Source organism: Bubalus kerabau, chromosome 17 (genome assembly GCF_029407905.1).
Source record: "Bubalus kerabau isolate K-KA32 ecotype Philippines breed swamp buffalo chromosome 17, PCC_UOA_SB_1v2, whole genome shotgun sequence".
In the NCBI taxonomy this organism is placed as follows: Eukaryota; Metazoa; Chordata; class Mammalia; order Artiodactyla; family Bovidae; genus Bubalus; species Bubalus kerabau.
The window spans coordinates 18,260,054-18,286,796 of NC_073640.1; the positions used below are offsets into that span (position 1 = coordinate 18,260,054).

At 36.3% G+C, this 26,743-nt stretch overlaps 1 protein-coding gene across 2 annotated transcripts in view; it reads right to left on the minus strand.

The window, feature by feature from the left end:
* Positions 1 to 515: 515 nt before the first annotated feature.
* C17H16orf87 (chromosome 17 C16orf87 homolog) overlaps positions 516 to 26,743 on the minus strand; it is a 33,769-nt gene continuing 7,541 nt past the window's right edge. Inside the window, exons 3-4 of one of the 2 annotated variants that reach the window (XM_055554345.1) lie at positions 10,119 to 10,301; positions 516 to 2,140 (exon numbers count right to left, since the gene is read on the minus strand). In XM_055554345.1, coding sequence (XP_055410320.1) covers positions 2,022 to 2,140; positions 10,119 to 10,301 — 302 coding nt within the window. In that variant the 3' untranslated portion in view covers positions 516 to 2,021. The remainder of the gene's footprint in view (positions 2,141 to 10,118; positions 10,302 to 26,743) is intronic. The other variant, XM_055554346.1, reaches the window with a different exon arrangement.

Consider the following 26,743-nt stretch of genomic DNA (forward strand, 5'->3'; position numbering starts at 1 on the left):
AGAGGACTGACTCCAATTTTGAAAGAAGTTCTACTTCTTTCAAACAGCATCACATGCTACAGAGAAATTGTTCATGAAAGGAAGAGGCAGTCAATGAGGCAGACTTCATTATTGTCTTATTTTAAGAAATTGCCACAACCACCTTAAGCCTTCACCTGGATCAGTCAACAATTATCAACATCAAGCTAAGCTCCTACACCAGCAAAGACTATGACTCTCTGAAGGTTCAAATGATGGTTAGCATTTTTTAGCAATTAAGTATTTTTTAAAATTAAGGTATACATATATATATATTTAAAGACATAATACTATTATACACAATAAATTACAATATCATACAATATATACATAACATTTACATGCACTGGGAAACCAAAAAATTCATGTGACTTGCTTTATCACAATATTTGCTTTATTGGAGGGGTCTGGATTTGTACCCACAATATCTTGGAGGTATGCCTATATAAGTTCATAACTATTTTAAGATATTAATCATATAACTTTTCTTCTCAAAATGAAAAGTTTCTTATCATTTTATTTCATAGATAAAAGTCACATTAACATTCCTGGGAATAAACTTTATTACCAGGGTTTTAAAATGCATAAAAGATAAATGTAGTAGTACTTACAGGTAAATATGGAGATTGAGGGAAAAGGAATTCTTAGGAAAAATCCTATATCCTACCTAGAGTACCTCTTAAGCTCCCTCTGCTGGCTACCATTTAAATAAAGAAAAAAAAAAAAGTAAACCTCTTTTCCTTGGAGCAGTAATGGGAGAAACAGCCTGAAGCTGACAATGCTGTTGTTGAAATTGAAAGGAAAATTCTCCCCAAGCAAGGGCAAGTCTAACTGCTGCTACCTTCCCTAATTAGGCTTTATAATTTCCAAACAGATTTGGGGGGTAGGGGGGAGGTGGGAGAGGCCACAACCAACTTAAAATAAAGAAAGTCATTACCAAGTTTGAATGTGTTAAGCACAAAACTGATATACAAAAATGCAAAAGCGTTAAGTATAAAACAAATCAACTATAAACAATTATCATTAACACTAGGAAATTAATAATTTAAATACAGTTCACAAATTTCACTATAACAAAAAGCTTATAGCACACTATTTAATCTATTCGTTTCAATATTAAGGTTTATTTTCTTTTTCCTCCAGAGTGAGGTTAAGTAACAACTTAAATAATTTTCAGGATGTATAAATGAACATCCATTCGGAACGAACATTACTGCTTAAAAGTGGCTAAGAAATATTTTGCATGTAATAAATATATTCTATGTTTAGGTTAACAGGCACCATCTCGAGAGCAAAAAAGTTTTTTTTAACCAATAAATAAATTACATTCAAGAAAACAAAGTGTTTATATCTGAAGTATGATATATCCTTAAATGTTTTTCTTCATATATAGCACCCAAACTTCCAAACTGTCTAGAAAGTAGCTTCTAAAATATAACCCATACCTTAAGTCATAAAAATAAAAGGCAAAAAAAAATCAATTTAAGACAAAACTTAGTTTATATTAATTCCCCATTCAATAAAATATTAATTGCCAATTTATTAAATGAACTGTAAATATGCAATGTTAGTGCTCATATCTGAAATATATATTTTTAAAAGTCACTCTTTCTCAAAGTATTTAAAATATTGCATCTCTGGTGGCAAACCTGAAAACTATCATTTTATTTCTCTGGTTTTCATACTTCTACTCCCAACCCTATCCTTTAATTCTTTAACAGCCAACCAGTTTGTTTACTTTTTTTTCTTTTTTCTTTTTTGGAGTAAATACACTATATCCCAAACACAAACACTGACAATACTCCTTGGTAAACAAGGAAATCCCAAAACAGTCCAAGCCTATAGCTTCACTCCCAAGGTGTGGCACAGGCTAAATGATAAGGAAAAAAACCAATCAATGGCCCTTATTGATGCAATCAGAATGCTCCTGAGAGTCCACAACTGTTTTGAGAATTTGCTGATGTAATCCTGAAGAAAGTTTCAACACATTTTGCAGACAAATATCAGAGAATAAGTCTTTGATTAATAATTTTTCTATTTATTTCTGCCAAGGCGACTGAAAACACGAAAGCCTTTTCATCAGAGAGGTTAGCATAGATGTCAATTTCCTTTTCCTGTTTCTCTGTTAAAAGAAAAAGGGAAAACTTTTAACATAAAGGCAGTAGATTCAGTAATTTTTTGAAGTTTTCACTATTTCTTTAAATGACAATAAATACCACACATAATACTATGATGCATACTAAATGGTATAAAGTATCATGTTATTAAACTGAAATATTAAAATTATACAAAGGAGTTACTAAAATGCATTAACTTAATTCTAAGACTAAATAGAGACTGGATATATATTTCTATACACACAGTCTAATATTTCTGTAAGAATCTCAAATAGTTCTTTCTTCTCAGTAGCATGAGCTCCCTGTCTCAATCAAAATGAATTTCCTCACCATAAATACGGGCCCTTCTGAACATCAATGGTGCCTTTATGAATATAAAAAATTCTTCACCTTAGCCCTGCTACAGAATATAAGAATAACCAACACTTATTTCTACTTTGCCCCATCAGATTACAAATGTAATCCAAGCTCACGGTAGAATTTTTTTTTAAATACAGAAAACTAAAATAGAAAAGAAAAACCACCTATTTATCTCAAGCCAGCTAAAATCATGATTAACATCTTTGTGGATTACAAATTACTTTTTCAGGTTCTACTATCACAATAAACTGGAAAATTCTGAAAGAGATGGGAATACCAGACCACCTGACCTGCCTCTTGAGAAACCTGTATGCAGGTCAGGAAGCAACAGTTAGAACTGGACATGGAACAACAGACTGGTTCCAAACAGGAAAAGGAGTATGTCAAGGCTATATATTGTCACCCTGCTTATTTAACCTATATGCAGAGTACATCATGAGAAATGCTGGGCTGGAGGAAACACAAGCTGGAATCAAGATTGCTGGGAGAAATATCAATAACCTCAGATATGCAGATGACACCACCCTTATGGCAGAAGGTGAAGAGAAACTAAAAAGCCTCTTGAGGAAAGTGAAAGAGGACAGTGAAAAAGTTGGCTTAAAGCTCAACATTCAGAAAACGAAGATCATGGCATCAGGTCCCATCACTTCATGGGAAATAGATGGGGAAACAGTGGAAACAGTGTCAGACTTTATTTTTGGGGGCTTCAAAATCACTGCAGATGGTGACTGCAGCCATGAAATTAAAAGACGCTTACTCCTTGGAAGGAAAGTTATGACCAACCTAGATAGCATATTCAAAAGCAGAGACATTACTTTGCCAACAAAGGTCTGTCTAGTTAAGGCCATGGTTTTTCCTGTGGTCATGTATGGATGTGAGAGTTGGACTGTGAAGAAAGCTGAGCGCCAAAGAACTAATGCTTTTGAACTGTGGTGTTGGAGAAGACTCTTGAGAGTCCTTTGGACTGCAAGGAGATCCAACCAGTCCATTGTAAAGGAGATCAGTCCCGGGTGTTCATTGGAAGGACTGATGCTAAAGCTTAAACTCCAATACTGTGGCCACCTGATGCGAAGAGTTGACTCATTGGAAAAGACCCTGATGCTGGGAGGGATTGGGGGCAGGAGGAGAACGGGACGACAGAGGATGAGATGGCTGGATGGCATCAGACTAGATGGACATGAGTTTGAGTAAACTCCGGGAGTTGGTGATGGACAGGGAAGCCTGGCGTGCTGCAATTCATGGGGTTGCAAAGAGTCGGACAGGACTGAGCAATTGAACTGACTGACTGACTATGATTCCACTTTTGTCTGGATTTTTTATTATGCTTTGATTTTTAATCAGTTAAACATATATATAGTTTACTTTTGTTGTTCACTCGCTCAGTCGTGTCTGACTCTTTGCAACCCCATGGACTGAAGCATGCCAGGCTTCCCCGTCCTTCACCATCTCCCAGAGCTTGGTCAAACTTATGTCCATTGATTCGGTGAGGCCATCCAACCATCTCATCCTCTGTTGTCCCTTTCTCCTTCGCCTTCAATCTTTCCAAACATCAGTCTTTTCTAATTAGTCAGCTCTTCACGTCAGGAAAATATTAAGAATTTCAGCTTCAGCATCAGTCCTTCCAATGAATATTCAGGGTTGATTTCCTTTAGGATTGACTGGTTTGAGCTCCTTGCTGGCCAAGGGATTCACAAGAGTCTTTTCCAACAGCACAGTTCGAAAACACCAATTCTTTGGCATTCAGTCTTCTTTATGGTCCAACTCTCATATCTGAAAATGACTACTGGAAAAACCATAGCTTTGACTATATGGACCTTTGTTGGCAAAGTAATGTCTCTGCTTTTTAATATGCTGCCTAGGTTTGTTCTAAGGAGCTTTTCTTCTAAGGAGCAAGCATCTTTTAATTTCATGGCTGCAGTCACCATCTGTAGTGATGTTGGAGCCCAAGAAAATAAACTCTGTCACTGTTTCCATTGTTTCCCCATCTATTTGCCAAGATCTTAGTTTCTGAATGTTGAGTTTTAAGCCAGATTTTCACTCTCCTCTTTCACCTTCATCAAGAGGCTCTTTAGTTCCTCTTCACTTTCTGCCATAAGGGTGCCGTCATTTGCATACCTTAGGTTATTGATATTTCTCCTGGCAGTCTTGATTCCAGCTTGTGAATCATCCAGCCTGACATTTCATATGATGTACTCTGCATATGTTAAATAAGCAGGATGACAATATACAGCCTTGACACACTCCTTTACTAATTTTGAACCAGTCCGTTGTTCCATGTCCAGTTCTAACTGTTGCTTCTTGACCTGCATACAGGTTTCCCAGGAGGCAGGTAAGGTGGTCTGATATTTCCATCTTTTTAAGAATTTTCCACAGTCCGCTGTGATCTACACAGTCAAAGACTTTAGCGTAGTCAATGAAACAGAAGTAGATGTTTTTCTGGAATTCCCTTGCTTTTTCTACAAACCAGCATATCTTGGCAATTGGATCTCTGGTCCCTCTGCCTTTTCTAAACCCAGCTTGAACATCTGGAAGTTCTCGGTTCACATACTATTGAAACATAGCTTGGAGGATTTTGAGCATTATCTTGCTAGCATTTGAAATTAGTGCAATTGTGCAGTAGTTTAAACATTCTTTGGCATTGCCTTTCTTTGGGACTGGAATGAAAACTGACCTTTTCCAGTCCTGTGGCCACTGCTGAGTTTTCCAAATCTGCTGGCATATTGAGTGCAGCATTTTAACAGCATTTACCTGATGCAACATCTTGGACTTCTGATTTCAGGCATTATAAACTGACTTTCCACCATGAAAAATTAGGATTTATTGTTTTCTGTCTCTTGCCATCATACTCTTATCACATCTTCCCATTACAGTTATATTATCATTTTGATGAGATCAATATTGTGCTTACCTTACTCATTACATAAATTATTTTACTTTTCATGTACATTGTTTTCCCTGAAAAGATTCTCTTTCTTCATTTGCTTAGTTTTCCTTACTAACTGAACCCAAATTCTCTCCTAGTTGGATAAATCTTTCAGAATGTTTACATATATCAGTTTTATCTTCTTGAAGACAATTCTTCAAGAAAGTCTTCTGCTATACTCCAATCTGACATGGTTGCTTTCCAAGCCTACTGCACAATTATCATGTTGAGATCTCTCGTCAATATCATGCTGGAGATTTCTTATCTCTCTCTTGAGTTGGACCCTGTGTTCTAAGTTCAGGATACGTTCTTGGTTTACGTCTTCATTTTGATGCCATGTATCTTGCAGTAGCTTCCTGAGAAAGGGAGTATGGGTAGCAAATTTTTTGAGATCCTAAATATTAGAAAGTGTCTTGAGTCTTTCTTCATACTAGTTACTAGTGTGATTAAGTAAAGACCTGAAGATTTCCTCTTAGTATTTAAAGGCAAAATACTATATTCCAAATACTGGTGCCACTGCTAAGAAAATTCTATACCACTTTTTATAGTTATTTTTTAAGTTGTTGCTAATTTACCTAAAATGAAATATATGATCTTTTTTTTCTTTTCGAAATATATGATCTTAAGTGTACAACTGGATGACCCACACCACAATCAAGATATGAAAATTTCTCATTCTCCTCTCCAGTCAATCCCTCCCCACCCTACCAGAAATCTTAGTCCACCACCATAGATTCATTTTGCCTGTTCTTGAACATCATATAAGTGGCATTGTATAATATGTACTGTTTTGTGTCTAGCTTCTTTCATTCAACATGCTTTTGAAATTTGTTGATGTTGCTCATCACAAGTAGTTTGTTCCTTGCTGGATAGTATTTCACTGTACCATTTTGATTATTTCCTTTGAACACTTGAAGGATTTTCCTTTTAACCAAAGAGAGATAATTTATGATGATATAATTTTGCATAATATCTTGTTTTAACCATTCATTTAATTTGGTGGGGTATTTCAATACAGAAATTCAGTGTCCTTCAGGTTTGGGAAAATTACTCGAATTATTTCATTGATGGCTTCCTTCTCTTTCATCTTCTGTGTTCTTTTTCTGCAACATCAATTATTTACATATGTTGACCTCAAACTGGTCCTCTAAATTTCTTATGTTTCCTGTTCTATTTTTAATCTCTTTTCCTATTGGTATACATTCTGGTACATTTCTTCAATTTTGTCTATCAGATTTCTGTTAAAGTTTGCCATTTTTGCAAATCATATAGACATATCTATACACATACACACATATATGATTCTCATTTTAAAGTTACATTATATATATATATATATATATATGATTCTCATTTTAAAGTTCATTTTCCAGGTACTTTTTTGACATCTTCAATTTCCTTTTGAGAAAAAGGAAATTCCTTTTTGTTTCATTACTACCACAACTTCTCTTACAAAGAATATTAATGGCAGTTTTCTTTTTTTTTTCACCCTGGAAAAACTCATCCAAGTTAATTTTTTTTTCCTTTATGAAAGCCTGACTAGAGAACCCAATATTTACATCTCTAATTTTCACCCAACTTTCCTCATTTTAATTTGGTAACCCTGCCCTCAATGATGCCTGGTACTTCCGAGACCAGAAACTCTTTTGCCTTATCTTTTATCAAAGGATAAACAGCCCTAGCAAGGTATTAAAAAAAGACTTTTATCCTCACCTTCACCTCTACACTTCCAGACATAACTTGTGCCAAAAATTTCTGACCTTAAGGAAGATGTAAAACAAAAAAAACTTTTTCTTAGCTTTTCTCAAAGGAGCTTACAATTTAGGTTTCTTGGGTCTACTAAAGAAGTTATTACTTTCCAAAATGTTGCTGTTTCTCCTATTCCCTCTCCTTGTGGAACTTTGCCCTTGAAAAACAAAAAGTCCCTTTCCTACTTTACTAGGGTTTGGGGACAGCACAGAGCTAGATGTGTTTATTCAATCTATCATCTTTAACTTGAAATCTACCTTAATTCTCTATGTTCATTAATAAGATATTCAAAATTGGCTAGTAAATTTTAATCAGTGAAAATGCCACTCTTACTTACTAATATCCAGAATAATCATAACCCCTAATATAAAATGAAGACTTATTTTAAACCAACCAAAAATTAAGTTTAATGATTGGCTTTTATGATGTTGTTACCTAGATGTCTAAAAAGATTTCCTTTCATTCTTCTATTTTTTTCAAAATATACAAAATAAAGTCAATTAAAAATGTGCTTTTAGACTCATTTTAAGGTTTTCCTTTTTAAAATAAAGGTAAAGCTTGCTTCAAATTCTTTAAGCATCCTGTGAGCAGGGAAAAATACTGAATTTAAGTGGCTACTAAACAATAAGAGGAGAAGGCAATGGCAACCCACTCTAGTACTCTTGCCTGGAAAATCCCATGGGTGGAGGAGCCTGGTAGGCTGCAGTCCATGGGGTTGCTAGGAGTCAGATACGACTGAACAACTTCACTTTCACTTTTCACTTTCATGCATTTGAGAAGGAAATGGCAACCCACTCCAGTGTTCTTGCCTGGAGAATCCCAGGGACGGAGGAGCCTGGTGGGCTGCCGTCTATGGGGTTGCACAAAGTCGGACATGACTGAAGCGACTTAGCAGCAGCAGCAGCAGCAGCAAACAATAAGAAGTATATCAAAGAAGTCTATTCTAAAATACATAGATATTTTAAACGTTCATATTTCCCACCAGTATTATATTTAGAAAACATGGTGTGCCTTCAGGGACTGTAAGTATAGCCCAAGAGCAAAATCTAGTCTGCAACCTGTTTTATAAAGTCTTACTGGAACACAGCCATGCCCATTCATTTATATATTTTCTATGGCTGCTTTCCAGACACAATGACAGAGCAGAGTGGCTTTGACAGAGACTTTATAGCCCTAAAATATTATCTGGCTCTTTACATAAAAAGCTTGCTGACTGCCCCTGTTCCTGACCTACATTAAAAGATTCCATTTGATTATACAAAAATTGCTTTGAGGTCTTCCTTGTTTGTAGTAAAAGCATATCTTACTCTAGAAACAACTTTCTTAAATCTTTTCTATAACAAACTAAAAATATCTGAAAAAAATGTATAGCCAAATAAATGCTTCTGTTTTCAAGTTAACACAAAATAAAAGATTCAAACCTGCACAGTGAGTACCAGAACTACAGAGTCTTCATTTCCCCAAAGAAAAGACTGTCGTTATCTATTTTCTCATCTCCTCTGACCCACCACCAGAAGCATTCCTTTTCCATTCTTTGGATTATGTTCCCTTTACTTCAACTGTAAAGAATGTTCTGTTTTCTGGGCCAAGCAGTATGTTCCTTTTCTCTTTTTTCTCTGTTAGACTTTCCTTTACCTAGTTTCCCTATTGAAATAGTCTTTGGCATATACTTTCTGGTCACCCCATTATTAAAGAAGCACATTCAAACTGAGAAGAAAACTCAAACTCTCCGGAAGATCAGCATAATAGAAAAAAAGAGAATAAGTAGCAAAATTAGCCAAGGAATTAAGGAGTATCTAAGCACAGTCTTCACAGAATATACTTAAAGACATTATTAACCTTAATCCTTTAGCCCTATGATATTAAGAAATCTTTAACTTTGATAAAAGCTATAAAGATGAAGTTATTTACACTAACAGTAGTAATTTTATTCAAATAGAAATACACAAAACAGGGAGAAATGGTGAACAGGTAAGAAATTCTCAATGTCTATAATATATTTATGGGTGAATACCTGAATACTTAAGACTGAATGCCTGAAAAAGTATAGCGTAGCTCACAAATAACATAAAAAATTATAAACGCATTTAACTGAAGATGAAATTATTCTAACAGAGGTTTTTTTGATGTCTAATAACATTGTTATTTATTTTTAATTAAAGTGCAGTTGATTTACTTGATAGAGATTTTAAAAGAATTATAAAAAGCAACTATCTTTTTCATTTAATTACTGGCTTGAAATTAGGGGCAAATGGGGGTTCATTATACTATTTTTTTTTAATTTGTGTAATTTAAAACATTTTCCACAATAAAAGGTTTTTTAAAAGATAAACAAAAATCAAAGAAAAAGAAGCTGAAGTTTAAGTTGATGGTTAAAAACATCATGGTTGATGGTTATTGGTAGGCACACTAGTTATCCAAAGAAAAGAGAAAATCTATAAGGAGAATATGAATATGTTTTAGACAAAGAAGAATTCGCCTTACTATCCAAGAAGAATTCACCTTAGCTTTTGGATACTGAAGAACACTGAAAATTCATACTGAAGAACACTTTCAATAGTAAATTTTTAAAACTCACAGTATAATAGTTTGAAATAAATCTTAACAGAATTTAGATTTATCTTTTAAAAAAGTATAACCATTTTAACAGACTTATTCAGGATGTCATACACAAATTATTGTCTCTGAACTTTACTATCATCAGTTTATAGGAAAGTGAATTTACCTAACTTAAGCCTTTATTTTTCCAATAAGAATTAAATTTATGGATTAAAAAAAAAAAAAAACAAGTATCTACCTGAGAGAAAAGTCTTTTACAAACTAAAATATGTTAGAATTTTAAATCCAGGAGTTAAATGCCTACCAAATACTTTCTTCACTACTATCTAATTAAGATCTTAGAAAACTTTAATACTTGGGGGGGAAAAAAAACTGCTTGGATTTACTCATACCTCTTTCTTCCTCATGTTTTTTGGCAGATGCACTTTTAGGTCTTCCTCTTCCTCGTCTGATATGATCTGAATGGCTGTTACTTCGAGACCTCTTTCTGTTTTCTAAATCTTTATTTACTGTAGAATTTATCTTCTCTCGCCTAACTCTCTCTGTTCGCCTCCTCTTGGCCTCATGCTTGTTTTCTGTATGGATGAATAAAAGTGATATATTTTAGGGCTTAAGCAAGAACTGTTTGCCCATGTTCACACTGCTTTCTTCTTTTTCTTTCTAAATAGCGCTAGAGTTTGCTGCCTGGCATATTTTATAAAATTACATCCATAACATCTATCCCCTTCAAACCCATGCAGAAAAAAAAGAAACAACAGAATTCAGATCCATATTAACATGTAAGGTAGGAGGAATATTAGAAAACAAGTATCTCTATTTGATATTCAGCCCCTGTAAATTCACACAATTCCAAGGCAACCTTTCTGCCTTTTTCCTTTTCTCTGTTTCTAAGCTAAAAATGGTGAAGTATTAAAAAGGAAAATAAATATTCCATTGCTTTTTTCCCCCTACCCAAATCACAGATTGAAATATATAAAATACACAGAAGTAAAACTGACCTTAGCTATACTATATTAATGTTATGGAAAAAACCAAACAGAAAGTATCTAGGGAAAACATAAAAACACTAGGGAAGTAAGCAGTTTTCACTTTAGTTACAGACAAGGTCATTTCTGACATTCTAAGAGCATATTTATCCCAATTAGAATCCAATAGGGGAACTTTACTCAACATGGTGATTTAATTAATGCAAGGAGCCATCCTTCTCACTCCAAACAGATTAAAAGGTTGGGTAAGACAAACAATAAATTTAATACATACCTGACTTTAAAAGAAAGAAAATTTCTCAAATGCCTAAAATAATGGTGGTAAAGGGGCAAAACAAACAAAAAAATTCATATCCCAAACACCAAAGGGAAAAAATTAAAAGGCTATATAAATTAAGTATGCTTAATAGGTACTATAAAGTAAAATAAATTTAAGTAAAATATTAATAGTTATTTCCAAATACCATATCCTTAGAAAATTAGTTAATTCCAGGTCTCAAATGAGACATACACCAGATAATGCAAGAACATTTAATTATTCCAGATTGTAAGAAAGTTATTAGTTTAACAAATAATTTGCAAGGAATAAAAAAGAAAATAATAGAGTCAAAAGAGATATCACCCATATACAATGTGAGGACCTTATTTGGAATCTGTTTTTAAAAACCATTTATGAGAAACCTGAAAATGTCAACACCAGTTGGATACTTGGTATTACAGAATTAGCGTTATTTTTTTTATTGCATATAAATTTTTAAAAATTATTTATTTATTTGGCTGTGCCAGGTCTTAGCTGCAGCATGTGGGATCTAGATCTCTGACCAGGGATTGAACCCAGGCCCCCTCCATTGGGAACATGGAGTCCTAGCCACTGGACCATCAGGGAAGGCCCTGTGCTTCAGCTTTTAAAGGTCAACCTTTCAGAAACATATAATGAAATATTTATAATTGAAAGTATATGAGATTTGCTTTAAAATGATATACAAGACAAGAAATGGATGTGGATGTGACAGTGCATGCTTAGAATTTCTCAAAAAAATAAAAAATTGATTTGATACAGTTTCATTTATTATGGCATCTAGTATGACTGCTAAAGGCAGAAAGCTTATTATTTTAGTGATTTAAAAAAAAAATTTTAAATGAGGCTTGACACTTCTAATCCAATTCTGAAAATATAAAGAAATATGATGTTGTTTAAAAAAAAACAAGAAATTTACATGTGATTCCAGTATTATTATCTAAAGTATAGATTTTGTTCAAATTTCACAAAATTTTATACATGTCCACTATTGGTCTTCATACCTAATTCAAGATTTCACATTGTATTTCTTGGATTGACCATGTTTCAGCTACATGCAATGAATTCTGATAACTTCTCTTTTCATCTTTATTCTTTACAAATATTTTCTAATTTCTCTTGTTACGGCTTCTTAGATACACCCATTATTTATTTAAAAGTAGGCATTTAATTTCCACAAATATGTGGTTTTTAAAGTATTTTTTATATTAATTTCTCATTTAAATGCTTTATTCTCCACAATCACCCTGTGTTTTTTCAGTCTTTTACTTTCTTGAGGCTTTCAATGGGTAAGACAAAGATCTCTCTTGGTTAATGTCACACTGCACTTGAAAATATGTGGGCTATTTTCAAGTATCTTTTAATATTCATTTCTAACACAATTCCACAGTTATAAGAGAACAATAGACTGTTTGATTTCAACACGTTTAGATGATGAAATTTTTGCACCTTGTTTTATGTCCCTGGATATGTTTCAGGGTCTCCTGGTGTATAGTCTATAGGAACTTCAATAGAATTTGTACCCTGCTGTTGTGTGAAAATTGTATAAATCTTAATTATGTTGAATTGGCTTATAAGGCTAGTCTACTATATCCTTCTACTTTTCTGTCTATTCATTTATTAATTTTTGAGACTTTGATGCAGAAACTCCACCTAAAAAATCTTAATTTATCTACTTAAAAAATAATTGTAATACATAATGGAACTATATGTAACTTTGATCTGTATTTTCCAAGTCTCCAATAAATGTATTATCATAAAAAATTCAAGAGGACTACTCTTTTCCTTGAAATTAATTTCGTTGATTTTTCAGGTTCTCCAGGCTCCCCATCATACCAGCCATTCCTTTTTGATCTCCTTTGGAGTCTTCTCCTCCCTGCAGATTCTTTTCCATCTCTAATATTAAAGTCCTAAGACTCTGTCCTGAACTCAGATACTCCATGGACCCAAAACATTAAGTGCTGCTGTTATAATGGTTCTAAAATTCATACTTTCAGCTGTGACTTCTTCCCAAAGCTCTAGATTGCCTACCTGACAGCTTCACTTGTATGACTCACAAGCATTTCAAAAGTGCCCCAAAAAATAACTCTTGATTTTCCCTCCTCCAACCTTCATTATAATAGTAAATAGCACCAACAGTTACAAAAGCCAAATAACCTAGTCATTGTGACTCAGATTGTTTCTTCCATCATCACAAAAGTCCACAGGTACTCTGTGCAAAATATATCCACAATTTCATTTCTCCCACTTCTGTGGGCAACATCCAAACCAAATATATTCCCTCAACAGCTGTCAAAATTACCTTTAAGAAAAAACCAGACTGTATAAGTTCCTTTTCTAAAATCTTTCATTAGGCTTTTCACTTTATTTAAAATAAAGTCAAATTTCCTGACAGAAGACTACAAGTCCCACTATGAGACCTGACATTCACCTCTCACCCATCTCATTTCACACCACTAGCCATTTTGTTCACTACTCTCCAGACATGTCTTCCTCTAAAACAAGTTCCTTCCTCCTCTTGAGGCTCTGCATTTGCTAATCCTTCTGCCTAGAGTTCTCTTCCCAACACTCTTCATGAGACAGGCTATATTTCCTTCAGATGTCAATTTACAGGTTACTCCAAGTCTCCAAGCCCAAGTTACTTGCTTCTTCTACTATTACTATAGTCTGTTTTTTATTTACATATATGCTCAATATGTCTCCCCCATCAAAGTATAAGCTCTACGAAAGTTGGGACACTTGTCTCATTCACAGAAACTAGAACATTATGTACACATGTTAAGTGGTGCTAAATAAACAAAATTAGACTGAGTACATGCATTTATCTCACTATGTTCTCAAAAATTCTACTGAAATGCAAATAAACATGGGTAAAAGGAAAAAGGAAAATAAATCAGCAGGGTTTGAAACAGGAAATAGTGCTATTAGCAATCTGAAATTACAGAATTCCAGCAAGCTGGCAAACTGACAGATTCTGATTAAGTAACCAGAAAAGAAGAAACTAAAATTCAAAATAAGACTATGAGATGGCTCCTATAGAAGGGGTAGCTGTTCTTCCCAAAGACACTCCCAAGATAGGACAAAAAGTGTAGAAAGGAAGAGTAGGCCACAGAGTGATCATCAGAATAACTCTACAACTACTGTAGAACAGTTGGGCCTATGTATGTAAAGCAACTGACAAAGAAATAAAGCTTTTCAGAACCAAGCAATGTTCAAGGGAACTTTGAACTTCCATATCATAGAAATATGAAAGGGGTTCTCAGGTGGCACTAGTGGTAAAGAATACAAGTGCAATGCAGGAGATGCTGGAGCCTTTGGTTCAATCCCTGGGTCGGGAAGATCTCCTGGAGGAGGCAATGGCAATCCACTCCAGTATTCTTGACTGGAGAACCCCATGGACAGAGGGGCCTAGGGGGCCACAGTCCACAGTGTCACAAAGAGCTGGACATGATTGAGCAGGCACACACATCAGAAATAAGAAATAAACAAAAAAAAGTAGTTCCTCATAAAAAAGAAACACTATAAAGGATTTCACATTCTGTCTCAGAATGACACCTTTCTTATTTTGGCAATCATGGATTTCAACAGCATCTCCCAGCTTACCTAATTTACATCTAAAGTCTGCTTCTTCCAATTATACAGAACCTCGAACATTAGCTTCTTCCAAATGCACACTAAAAATAAACTCCTTCCAATTATACACTAAAAAGACGATGTCAAAATGGACCTTCAAAACAGTGTGAGAAGATTTTCCTGGTGGTCCAGTGGTTAGGAATCCACCTGCCAATGCAGGGGACACAGGTTCAATCCCTGGTCCAGGAAGAGCCACATGCCATGTGCAGCAACAAAGATCCAGTGCAGTCAAAAATGAATGAATGAATAAATAAATAAATTTTTTTTTTAAAGTGTAGGATATGCATGCAAGTTACCTACACTGATAAACCAAGGCCTTCATTTACAAGCATCAACAGAAAATTAAGGATTACCAGCTATTTGAGGAAAATAAAGAGAGCAAGAGAGAAGGAACAAGATAAAACATGAGGAACAGGGAGTATCCTGGTGGCCTAGTGGTTAGGATTCTGGGCTTTCACTGCTGAGGCCCAGGTTAAATCCCTGGTCAAGGCTAAAAACAGACAACAACAACAACAACAAAAAACCCATAAGGAACAAAGGTATTCCAGGAAACAAAAACATCTTAAAATGTTTCAGATGATACCTTCAGAGAATATTGTACCATTAACATTCTTTTGCAGAAACAGAAAACACCATTCCAATCATATGGAATCTCAAAACCCCATACAGAAAGACAATCTTAGAATAGAACAAAGAACCACACTTCTTGATTTCAAAATTTATCCTAACAAAACTGCAGTAATCAAAAAATATGATACTGTGTTACCAGAGACAAACAGACCAACAGAATAAAATATCCAGAAATAAATCCATGGTCAAATGGTTTTCAGGAACAGTAGCCATGAAAAAACAGAACTTGCAATAAATGGTAATTGGGAAAACTGGATACCCAGAGGCAAAAAAATGAAAGTGGACCCTTATACTACCTACAAGAATTAACTCAAAACGGATTGAAGACCTAATATAACAGCTAAAACCATAAAAGGCTTGGGGAAAAAAAACAAACAGGAGAAAAGCTTCATGACAGTGGATTTGCCAGTGATTTCTTGAATAGGACACCAAAAATATAGGCAACAAAATAAAAACTAGACAACTTGGATTTCATTTAAAATTTAAAAACTTATGTACGTCAATAGCACACTATCAACAAAACAGAAAGGCAACTCATGAAATTGAAGAAAAAAAATATTTGCAAAAATGTATCAGGTAAGAAATTAACATCCAGAATAAAAAGAACTTCCACAATTCAACAACGAAAAAAAGGTCGAACTTCAACAAACATTTCTCCAAAAATAGACAAATGGCCAATAAACACATGAAAAAATGTTCAACATCACCAATCATAAGGGAAATGCAAATTAAAATCACAACATGACATCACTTCAATCCCATTGGATGGTTAATAGGAAAAGCACATAAAATAACAAGTGTTGCTGAGGATGTGGAGAAATAGGAAACTTTTTGCATTGCTGGTGGTAAAGAAAAACAGTGAAAACACCAGGACACTTCCTCAGAAAATTAAACAATTACTATATGACCCAGCAGGCGTCATATATTTCCCCACACAGGCATATGTCCAAAAGAAACGAAAGAAGGGCACTTAGCAGTACGTACACACATGCTCAGAGCAGCATTTTGCGTAACACCCAGAAGGCGAAAGCAACTCCAGTGCCCATCAGTGCATTAGGAGATAAACAAAATGGAGTATGTAATACAATAAAATATTATTCAAGAAGGAAATTCTGACATGTTACAACATGGATAAACTCTGAAGACATTATGTTATGTGACACAAAAGGACAAATATTGTATGATTCCACGTAAGAAGATAACTACAGTAGTCAAATTCAAATTCACAGGCACAGGAAAAACACAGGTGGTCTGGGGTGTGATATGGGGATGGGAGGAAAATGAGGAGTTACTGTTTCATGTATGTGGAATTTCAGTTTGGGAAGATGAAAAGAGTTCTGGAAAAGGATAATGGTGAAGATTAAGCACATGATAATGAATGTATTTAATGCCACTAACCTATACAATTTAAAATGATTAAAATACTATATTTTACAATAAAAGATATGAAAAAATAAGATTCAATGAAAAAGGAAATCAAAAAACAAAATGAACTGCTAATAACAAAGTGCAAAAGACAAGTTAAACAGGGACTTCCCTGGGTTAAGAATCCACCTTCCAATGCAGGGGATGCAGGTTCAGTCCCTTGTCAAGGAACTATAATTCCACATGCCACAGGACAACTAAGCCTGCGCATCACAAATAGAGAGCAGCTCACGTGCCACAGCTAAGACACAATGCAGCCAAAAAGATACATTTTTTTTTTTTAATTCTTAAAAAGACAAAATAATGGACATGTCTGAACACAGAATTCAGGCATGTCCATTATGAGAAAAGGAAAACACTGAAATTTCCTGGAACAAAATGAAAACAGAATATATGACAATAAGGGAAGAGAAATACAGGAAAGATCTAAGAAATCGAATACTCATCTATAATATAATGTGTAATTATCTACCCAATATTCATTCTCCCCCTCTTCCTTAAGAATAGAATCCTGCTCTGGTCAAGACAGAAATGTGCCCAGTTAAAATATACACAAAAATTCTCCTGCAGGTGAAGAGGCCATGAAATTTAGTTCTGACCAATGATATATAGTGGAATTGGTTAAGGTTTCCAGAAAGTTTTAATTTTTTTTTAAGGAGTATGATCCCTAGGTTGGGAAGATCCCTTGGAGGAGGGCATGGCAACCAGCTCCAGTATTCTTGCCTGGAGAATCCCCATGAACAGAGAAGCCTGGTGGGCTACAGTCCATGAGATCGCAAAGAGCTGGACATGACTGAGCGACTAAGCACAGCACATGGCTGCTTTGTCCTGTCTGTGTCTGTCTCTCTTCTTTCTGCTTAGAATACTTAAGAGATGTCTGGATGTAAAACAATTACTTTGTAACAATGAGCATGAACTGACTGGTTCCAAATTGGCAAAGGAGTACTCAAAGACCTATACTGTCATCCTGCTTTTTAACTTAGATGTGGAGTACATCACGTGAAATGTTGGGCTGGATGAATCATAAATTGGAATCAAGATTGCCAGAAGAAACATCAACAACCTCAGATATGTAGATGATATCACTCTAGTGGCAGAAAATGAAGAGGAAGTAAAGAACTTCTTGATGAGGGTGAAAGAGGAGAGTGAAGTTGGCTTGAAACACAACATCCCCAAAACTAAGATCATGGTTATCTAGTCCCATCACTTCATGGCAAATACAAGGGGGAAAAGTGGAAGCAGTGATATTTTATTATCTTGGGCTCCAAAATCACTGTGGATAGTGACTGCAGACATGAAATTAAAAGACGCTTGCTCCTTGAAAGGAAAGCTATGACAAATCTGCTGCTGCTGCTGCTGCTAAATTGCTTCAGCTGTGTCCGACTCTGTGCGACCCCATAGATGGCAGCCCACCAGGCTCCCTCGTCCCTGGGATTCTCCAGGCAAGAACACTGGAGTGGGTTGCCATTTCCTTCTTCAATGCATTAAAGTGAAAAGTGAAAGTGAAGTCATTCAGTTGTGTCTGACTCTTTGCAACCCCATGGACTGCAGCCTACCAGGCTCCTCCACCCATGGGATTTTCCAGGCAAGAGTACTGGAGTGGGTTGCCACTGCCTTCTCTAGAGAGGGTATTGAAAGCAGAGACATCACTTTGCCAACAAAGGCCCATATAGTCAAAGTTTTTCCAGTAGTTATGGATGTGAGAGATGGACCATAAAGAAGGTTGAGAGTCAAAGAATTGATGCTTTTGAGCTGTGGTGCTTGAAGAGTCCCCTGGACTACAAGCAGATCAAACCAGTTAATCCTAAAGGAAATTAACCCTGAATATTCATTGGAAGGACTGATGCTAAAGCTGAAGTTCCAATACTTAGGCCACCTGATGTAAAGAGCCGACTCACTGGAAAAGAACCTGATGCTGGGAAAGACTGAAGAAAAAAAGAGAAGGAGGCAGTAGAGGATGAGATGGTTAGATAGCATCATCAACTTAATGGACATGAATTTGAGCAAACTCTGAGAGATAGTGAAGGACAGAGGAGTCTGGTGTGCTGTATTCCATGGGATCACAAGGAGTCTGGTGTGCTGTATTCCATGGGATCACAAAGAGTTGGGCACGACTTAGTGACTGAACAACAATGAGCATGAAAGCCACATCTTCTCAAGAAAGGGAAGAGCTTAGGTCCTTGGGGACAACACTGAACAGTCCTGTACAGTGGTCCCTTGGTATCAATGAGGGTTTAAAAACTCCCGACAGATACCAAAATCTGTAGATGTTCAAGTATCTTATATAAATGGTATATTATTTGCACAAAACCTACACACATCTACCTGTATAGTCTGTCATTTCTAGATATAATAACTAATATAATATAAATGCTACGTAAATACCAGGGCACAGCAAATTCAAGTTTTGCTTTTTGGAACTTTTCAGAATTTTTTCCCCTGAATATTTTCAACCCATGGTTGAGTGAACCTGCAAACATGGAGACCCACAGATGCAGAGGACCAACTGTAATGCCAACTTCATTTTTCTTCACTAAAGGAAAAGTAAACTATTTGTCCAATCCAGTGTCAGCCAGGTTTTCCATGGATGGCGATCATGACAACAATTATCCAATAAGCATGCCAGAAAGAAAAGAGAATGCAGGGAAAGAAATAGGTAAAAATTTCCCTAGCTGAAGACTTGAGCCTTCGGATGAAAAGGACTTACTGAGTAACAAGGGAGAATGACAATGACATTTAAGTGTGAGTACAAAGTAAAGGCGATTTGTGAGTACAAATCAGAAGATGATTGCTTCTTGGCAGGAAAGCAATGACAAACCCAGACAATGTGTTAAAAAGCAGAGACATTACTCAGCTGACAAAGGTCCATATAATCAAGGCTATGGTCTTCCCAGTGGTTATGTAAGTTCTCAGAGCTGGACCATAAAGAAGGCAGAATGCCAAAGAACTGATGCCTTCAAACTGTGGTGCTGGAGAAGACTACTGGAAATCCCTTGGACAGCAAGGAGATCAAACCAGTCAATCTTAAGGAAGATTAACCCTGAATATTCACTGGAAGAAATGATGCTGAAGCTGAAGCTCCAGTATTTTGGCCATCTGACATGAACAGACAACTCATTGGAAAAGTCCCTCAAGGGAAAAATCTTTCCCTCATTGGGAAAGATTGAGGGCAGAAGGAGAAGACTGCGTCAGAGAATGAGTTGGCTGGACAGCATTACTGATGCAACGAACATGAACTTGGGCAAACTCCAGGAGATCATGAGAGACAGGGAGGCCTGGTGTGCTGCAGTCCATGTGTGGCAAAGAGTCGGACATGACCAGGCTACTGAACAACAACAACAACAACAAAGTAAAGGTACTCTCTCCAATGGAAGATAGGAAATGTACCACCACGTATCTTTCATGAAAATTTTTTCAGGTCTAAAACAATTTTTAGAAAATTAATTCCAGAAATAAAACCACATGGGTTTTTTAAAAGTATGTAAGAAAAATTGAGATTATCCTTGTAGTACAACGGAAAGAAACTTTAGTATGACAGCTCTGCTGTGGACCTAAAATCAGGAATAAAATTGTAAGGAACGATTTTTCTGAAATAACAATACCAAATCTTCACTGTCAAGCAATTCAGAGTTAAGGATAACTTACTACTGAATTAATGTTGAGTGACTTTGGATTTCTAAAAGGTACTGGTGGTAATAATTTCTTCATTTTTCCTCCTTAACAAAAGTGAGTACGCAATTTGTAGATTTTTGCTTACTTACCAGCCTTTGCCTGTGAACTTAGAGAATAATTTAAAAATTGGGTTTAATATTTCTATCCCTTTGTTCCTTCCCCCAGTAAAAAATGGGGAGGTTGTTGCTTAACCTAAAGCTTGTACTCACTGAGAAATTAACAGTTAAATATAAATGAGCTATCCCAATATCTTATTGTTTTAAGTCTTTTTCTTACCTTTAGAGGAAGTCTTCTATAAACTAGTATCTCATTTAGATTTTTGAGTTTATTTTTTCTTTACAGTTTTTATAACAAAAAAATGTATAAAGGAAAAAGGTATATCCATTGCTATTTAGTGCAAAATAGCATTCTTGATGCACTAAACCATAAGGAACACCCATGTGGAAAACCACATTTAAAGATTTGGAACAAATTGAGTTTATTCTCACCAAAAACTGCTTGTCAGTATTATCTTTAAAGGTATATATTATCTATTTTCATTTCTCCTATAAATTCTCTGGTAATTAAAACGGAAATGTTCTAGATCCTATTGACAGCATTCATTAGAACTTGATAAAACTGGGGAGATTTTTTTAAAAATTATACTCAATTCCCTATACATAATGGACTAGCCAAGGCAATCTTACTTTTAAGAAATTTAGTTGTAAAAATTAGTATTTATGTACCTATAACATATCAAGCTTTCTTTATATTCAGTTCAGTTCAGTTGCTCAGTCGTGTCCTACTCTTTGCGACCCGATGGACTGCAGCACGTCAGGCCTCCCTGTCTATCACCAACTTCCGGAATTTACCCAAACTCATATCCACTGAGTTGGTGATATCATTCAATCATCTCATCCTCTGTTGTCCCCTTCTCCTCCTGCCTTCAGTCCTTCCCAGCATCACGGTCTTTTCAAATTAGTCAGTTCTTCGCATCAGGTGGCCAAAGTATTGGAGCTTCGGCTTCAATATCAGTCCTTCCAAAGAACACTCAGGACTGATTTCCTTTAGGATGCACTGGATGGATCTCCTTGCAGTCCAAGGGACTCTGAGTCTTCTCCAACACCACAGTTCAAAAGCATCAATTCTTTGATACTCAGCTTTCTATACAGTCCAACTCTCACATCCATACATGACTACTGGAAAAACCATAGCTTTGACTAGATAGACCTTTGGTGGCAAAGTAATGTCTCTGCTTTTTAAGGCTGTCTAGGTTGGTCATAACTTTCCTTCCAAGGAGTAAGCGTCTTTTAATTTCATGGCTGCAGTCACCATCTGCAGTGATTTTGGAGCCCAAAAAAGTAAAGTCTAACACTGTTTCCCCATCTATTTGCCATGAAGTGATGGGACTGGATGCCATGATCTTAGTTTTCTGAATGTTGAGCTTTAAGCCAACTTTTTCACTCTCCACTTTCACTTTCATCAAGAGGCTTTTGAGTTCCTCTTCACTTTCTGCCATAAGGGTGGTGTCATCTGCATATCTGAGGTTATTGATATTTCTCCCGGCAATCTTGATTCCAGCTTGTGCGTCCTCCAGCCCAGCGTTTCTTATGATGTACTCTACATATAAGTTAAATAAGCAGGGTGACAATATACAGCCTTGACGCACTCCTTTTCCTATTTGGAACCAGTCTGTTGTTCCATGTCCTGCATACATGGAACAACTGTTGCTAACTGTTGCTTCCTGACCTGCATACAGATTTCTCAAGAGGCAGGTCAGGTAGTCTGGTATTTCCATCTCTTTCAGAATTTTCCACAGTTTATTGTGATCCACACAATCAAAGGCTTTGGCAGAGTCAATAAAGCAGAAATCGATGTTTTTCTGGAACTCTCTTGCTTTTTCGGTGATACAGCAGATATTGGCAATTTGATCTCTGGTTCCTCTGCCTTTTCTAAATTCAGCTTGAACATCTGGAAGTTCATAGTTCACATATTGTTCAAGTCTGGCTTGGAGAATTTTGAGCATTACTTTACTAGCATGTGAGATGAGTGCAATTGTGTGGTAGTTCTTTACATTAGACATTTTCATATGCACTTCATCTACACTTCAGTTCTTGAAGGTTGGTACTATAAATCTATGTATATACAAGTAAACAGCAGCTCCTCATGGAGGTTAATTAATCTGTTACACTTACCAAACTAGAATCTGAATCTGAAGCCAGATCTTCCATGTAACAACATATAGCTCATGTCTGTACTATACCAAACTGATTTCCAGGCACTGAATATTGTTAGTCCTTAAGGGCTTCCCTGGTGGCTCAGTGATAAACAATCTGCCTGTTAAATGAAGGAGATGTGGGTTTGATCCCTGGGTTGGAAAAGGTGGGTTTGATCCCTGGAGGAGGAAATGGCAACCTACTCCAAGATTCTTGCCTGTGAAATCCCATAGAGAGAGGAGCCTGGTGGGCTATACAGTCCAAGGGTTCGCAAAGAGTTGGACACGACTTATAGACTAAACAACAGCCCTTCTTAAAACCCTTTCTTCCTCTGGTTCTATAGCACAGCTTGTTGTTCAGTTGCTCAGTTGTGTCCGATTCTTTGCAACCCCAAGGACTGCAGCACATCAGGTTTCCCTGTCCTTCACTATCTCCCAGAGTTTGCTCAAACTCATCTCCACTGAGTCAGTGATGCCATCCAACCATCTCATCCTCTGTCCCCCCTTCTCCTCCTGCCTTCAATCTTTTCGAGCATCAGGGTTTCTTCTAATGAGCTGGCTCTCTGCATCAGGTGGTCAAAGTATTGGAGATTCTGTATGGGTCCTTCAAATGAATATTTAGAGTTCATTTCCTTTAGGATTGACTGATTTGATCTCCTTGCAGTTCAAGGGATTCTCAAGTCTTCTCCAGCACCAAAATTGGAAAGCATCTGCCTTTTCTAAATAAAGCCTGTATATCTGGAAGTCTCAGTTCACGAACTGTTGAAGCCTAGCTTGAAAGATTTTGAGCATTACCTTGCAAAATGAGTGCAACTGTATGGTAGTTTGAATATTCTTTGGCATTGCCCTTCTTTGGAACTGGAATGAAAAGTGACCTTTTCTAGTCCTGTAGCCACTGCTGTTTTCGAAATTTGCTGGCATATTGACTGCAGCACTTTCACAGCATCATCTTTTAGGGTCTGAAATAGCTCAGCTGGAATTCCATCACTTCCACTAGCTTTGTTTATAGTAATGCTTCCTAAGGCCCACCTGACTTCACTCACACTTCAGGATGTTTGGCTCTCAGTGAGTGATCACACCATCATGGTTGTCCGGGTCATTAAGATCTTTTTTGTATAGTTCTTCTGTGTACTCTTCCCACCTCTTCTTAGTATCTTCTGCTTCTGTTAGGTCCATACCATTTCTGTCCTTTATTGTGTCCTATCTTTGCATGAACTGTTCCCTTGGTATCTCTAATTTTTTTGAAGAGATCTCTAGTCATTCCCATTCTATTGTTTTCCTCTATTTCTTTGCATTGTTCACTTAAGAAAGCGTTCTTATCTCTGCTTGCTATTCTTTGCAACTCTACATTTAGATGCATATATCTTTCCTTTTCTCTTTTGCCTTTCACTTCTCTTCTTTTCTCAGCTATTTGTAAGGTGTCCTCAGACGACCACTTTGCCTTTTCCATTTCTTTTTCTTGAGGATGGTTTTGATCACCACCTCCTGTACAATGTTACAAAGCTCTGTTCATAGTTCTTCTGGCACTCTATCAGATCTAATCCCTTGAATCTATTTGTTACTTCCACTGTACAATCATAATGGATTTAAGTCATACCTGAATGGTCTAGTGGTTTTCCCTACTTTTCTTCAATTTAAGTCTGAATTTGGCAATACGGAGTTCATAATCGAGCCACAGTCAGCTCCCAGTCCTGTTTTTGCTGACTATAGAGCTTCTCCATCTGCAGCTTCAAAGAATATGATCATTGTGATTTCAGTATTGACCATCTGGTGACATCCATGTGTAGAGTCATCTCTTGTTATTGTTCGAAGAGGGTGTTTGCTATGAGCAGTGTGTTCTCTTGGCAAAACTCTGTTAGCCTTTGCCCTGCTTCATCTTGTGCTCCATGGCCCAACTTGCCTGTTAGATAGCAAAGTCTATCTCTGATATTTCTCTGTCCTTTCTATTCTTTATTTATTTTTCTGGTTCTTCTTCCTCCTCTCTAGGATTCCTAGGCTTCAATGTTTCATCTGTACTTCAAGGCCACAAGGCTACTCTAATTTATTAAACAACATTTAGGAAATGCCAAATGTAAAATAATAATGAATTGCTTCTCACTTATCACCCTGACTTATGTAAAAACCACTGTTGGCTGTTCTCCTACAGCTGACATTTTTTCTCAGTTGACAGGACCTCCCTACCTACTTCTATCCATAAATACTGGAGTCTGCCAGAGTTCTCTTCCTTCCCTATAGACTGTAGAACTAGCCCATCCATTCCCATGATGTCAACAACCATGATTATTTGAAACCTTTATCTCTAGCTAAGGCTACTCCCTGAGCTACTCCCAGATTATATCTCCAACTGGGAAAAATAATCTACATAAATGGTATTTCACAACTATACCCAAATCTAGTTTCTTCATCTTTCCCTCAAAACTTGTCTTCCCTTTTATCTTCCCTTTCTAGCCACTAATCCCAGTAAGAAATCTGGGAGTCATTCTAAAGCCTTCCCTCTCCTTCAACTGATTCTAACTTCCTAACACTTGGAGTATCTGACCCTTTCCACTGTCCTCATTAGGTCTCCACCTTACCTCACTTCTCACCTGAATAACTGGTATACAGAGGATCTCAAAGATATTTGTCCAATAAAAATAAAATAAACATACTTGTTCCACTAACAGCATGGACCACGTCTTACTCATTTTGGAGACTCAGAAATGAGTTGACATGCCTCCCCAGAAAATCTACAGAGTGAATCATTCCAGAGTTTCCATTCCTTGAATCAAACTCTTAGGAAGTAAGAACCAGGAATCCATTCTTAACAAGCTCTCTAGATGACTCCTATATAACCCAATCCAGCAATAGTCTTTTAAGAACTAACGAATTAGTAGTAAATCAATTATCATGTTGAAAAGGAGCAAACTCAGAGGCAGAAATGGAATTAAAACAACTTTTTGAAAACAGTATGCTGATTCCTTAAAAAACTAGAAATAAAACTACCATACGACCCAGCAATTACCACTTCTAGGCATACACCCTGAGGAAACCAACACTAAAAAACACACATGTATTTCAGTGTTCATTGTAGCACTATTTACAACAGCTAGGACACAACAGATGTCCAAACAACAGATGAATGAACAAAGCTGTGGGACATATATACAATGGAATACTTCTCAGCCATAAAAAGGAATGCATCTGAGTCAGTTCTAATGAGGTGGATGAACCTATTATACAGAGTGAAGTCAGTCAGTAGCAGAAAAACAAATATCGTATATTAATGCATATATATGGAATCCAGAAAGATGGTACTGATGAAATTATTTGCAGGGCAATAATGGATACACAGACATAGAGAACAGACTTATGGACAAGGGCGGGGGAGAGGAAGGACAGGATGAGATGAATAGAGAGAGTAGCATGGAAGCATATACACTAACATATGTAAAATAAATAGCCAATGGAAATTTGCTGTATGACTCAGGGAACTCAAACTGGGGGGTGGGAAGGAGGTTCAAGAGGGAGGGAACATATATACACCTATGGTTAATTCATCTTGCTGTATGACAGAAATCAAACCAATATTGTAAAGCAATCACTAAATCAATTAAAGATAAATATAATTATTAAAAAAATGAAGGAAGGAAATAATCTTAAAAAAAAACAACTTTCCGCCCATCTCTCCATAGACCTCGGATAAACAGGCCTCCCACAGACATAAATATAAATAATCCTTGAATCACCTCCTACTGTAACTATTCTTTGTCTAACCTGGCACCCTTACTCAGTTAACATACTACAAGAGTTCACTTCCATCTTGTAACCCCACAAACTATTCTCTAGATAGTAGTCAGAATGATCTTTCTAAAAAGCAAATCAAAGCATGCCACCATCCCCTAACCTCATCCCACCACCCAGGGATAATTTCTTCTCACATGGTAAGAACAAAAATCAAAATCTTACTCTAGTTTAAAAGACTTAAATAATCTGGCCCTTGCTTATCCCTCTGGCTTCATCTCAAACACTCTCTGGTTTTACTATCTACATTGCAACCATGCAGGCCCTTCTGTTCCTAAAATATATCAAACTTTTAACAACCTCAGAATTTTTGCATTTGCGATTTCTGTCAAGAATGGTCTTCTTCGTGGCTACTACCCCCCTGCCATGTTCCTATTCCGTCTCAACTTAAAATGTTAC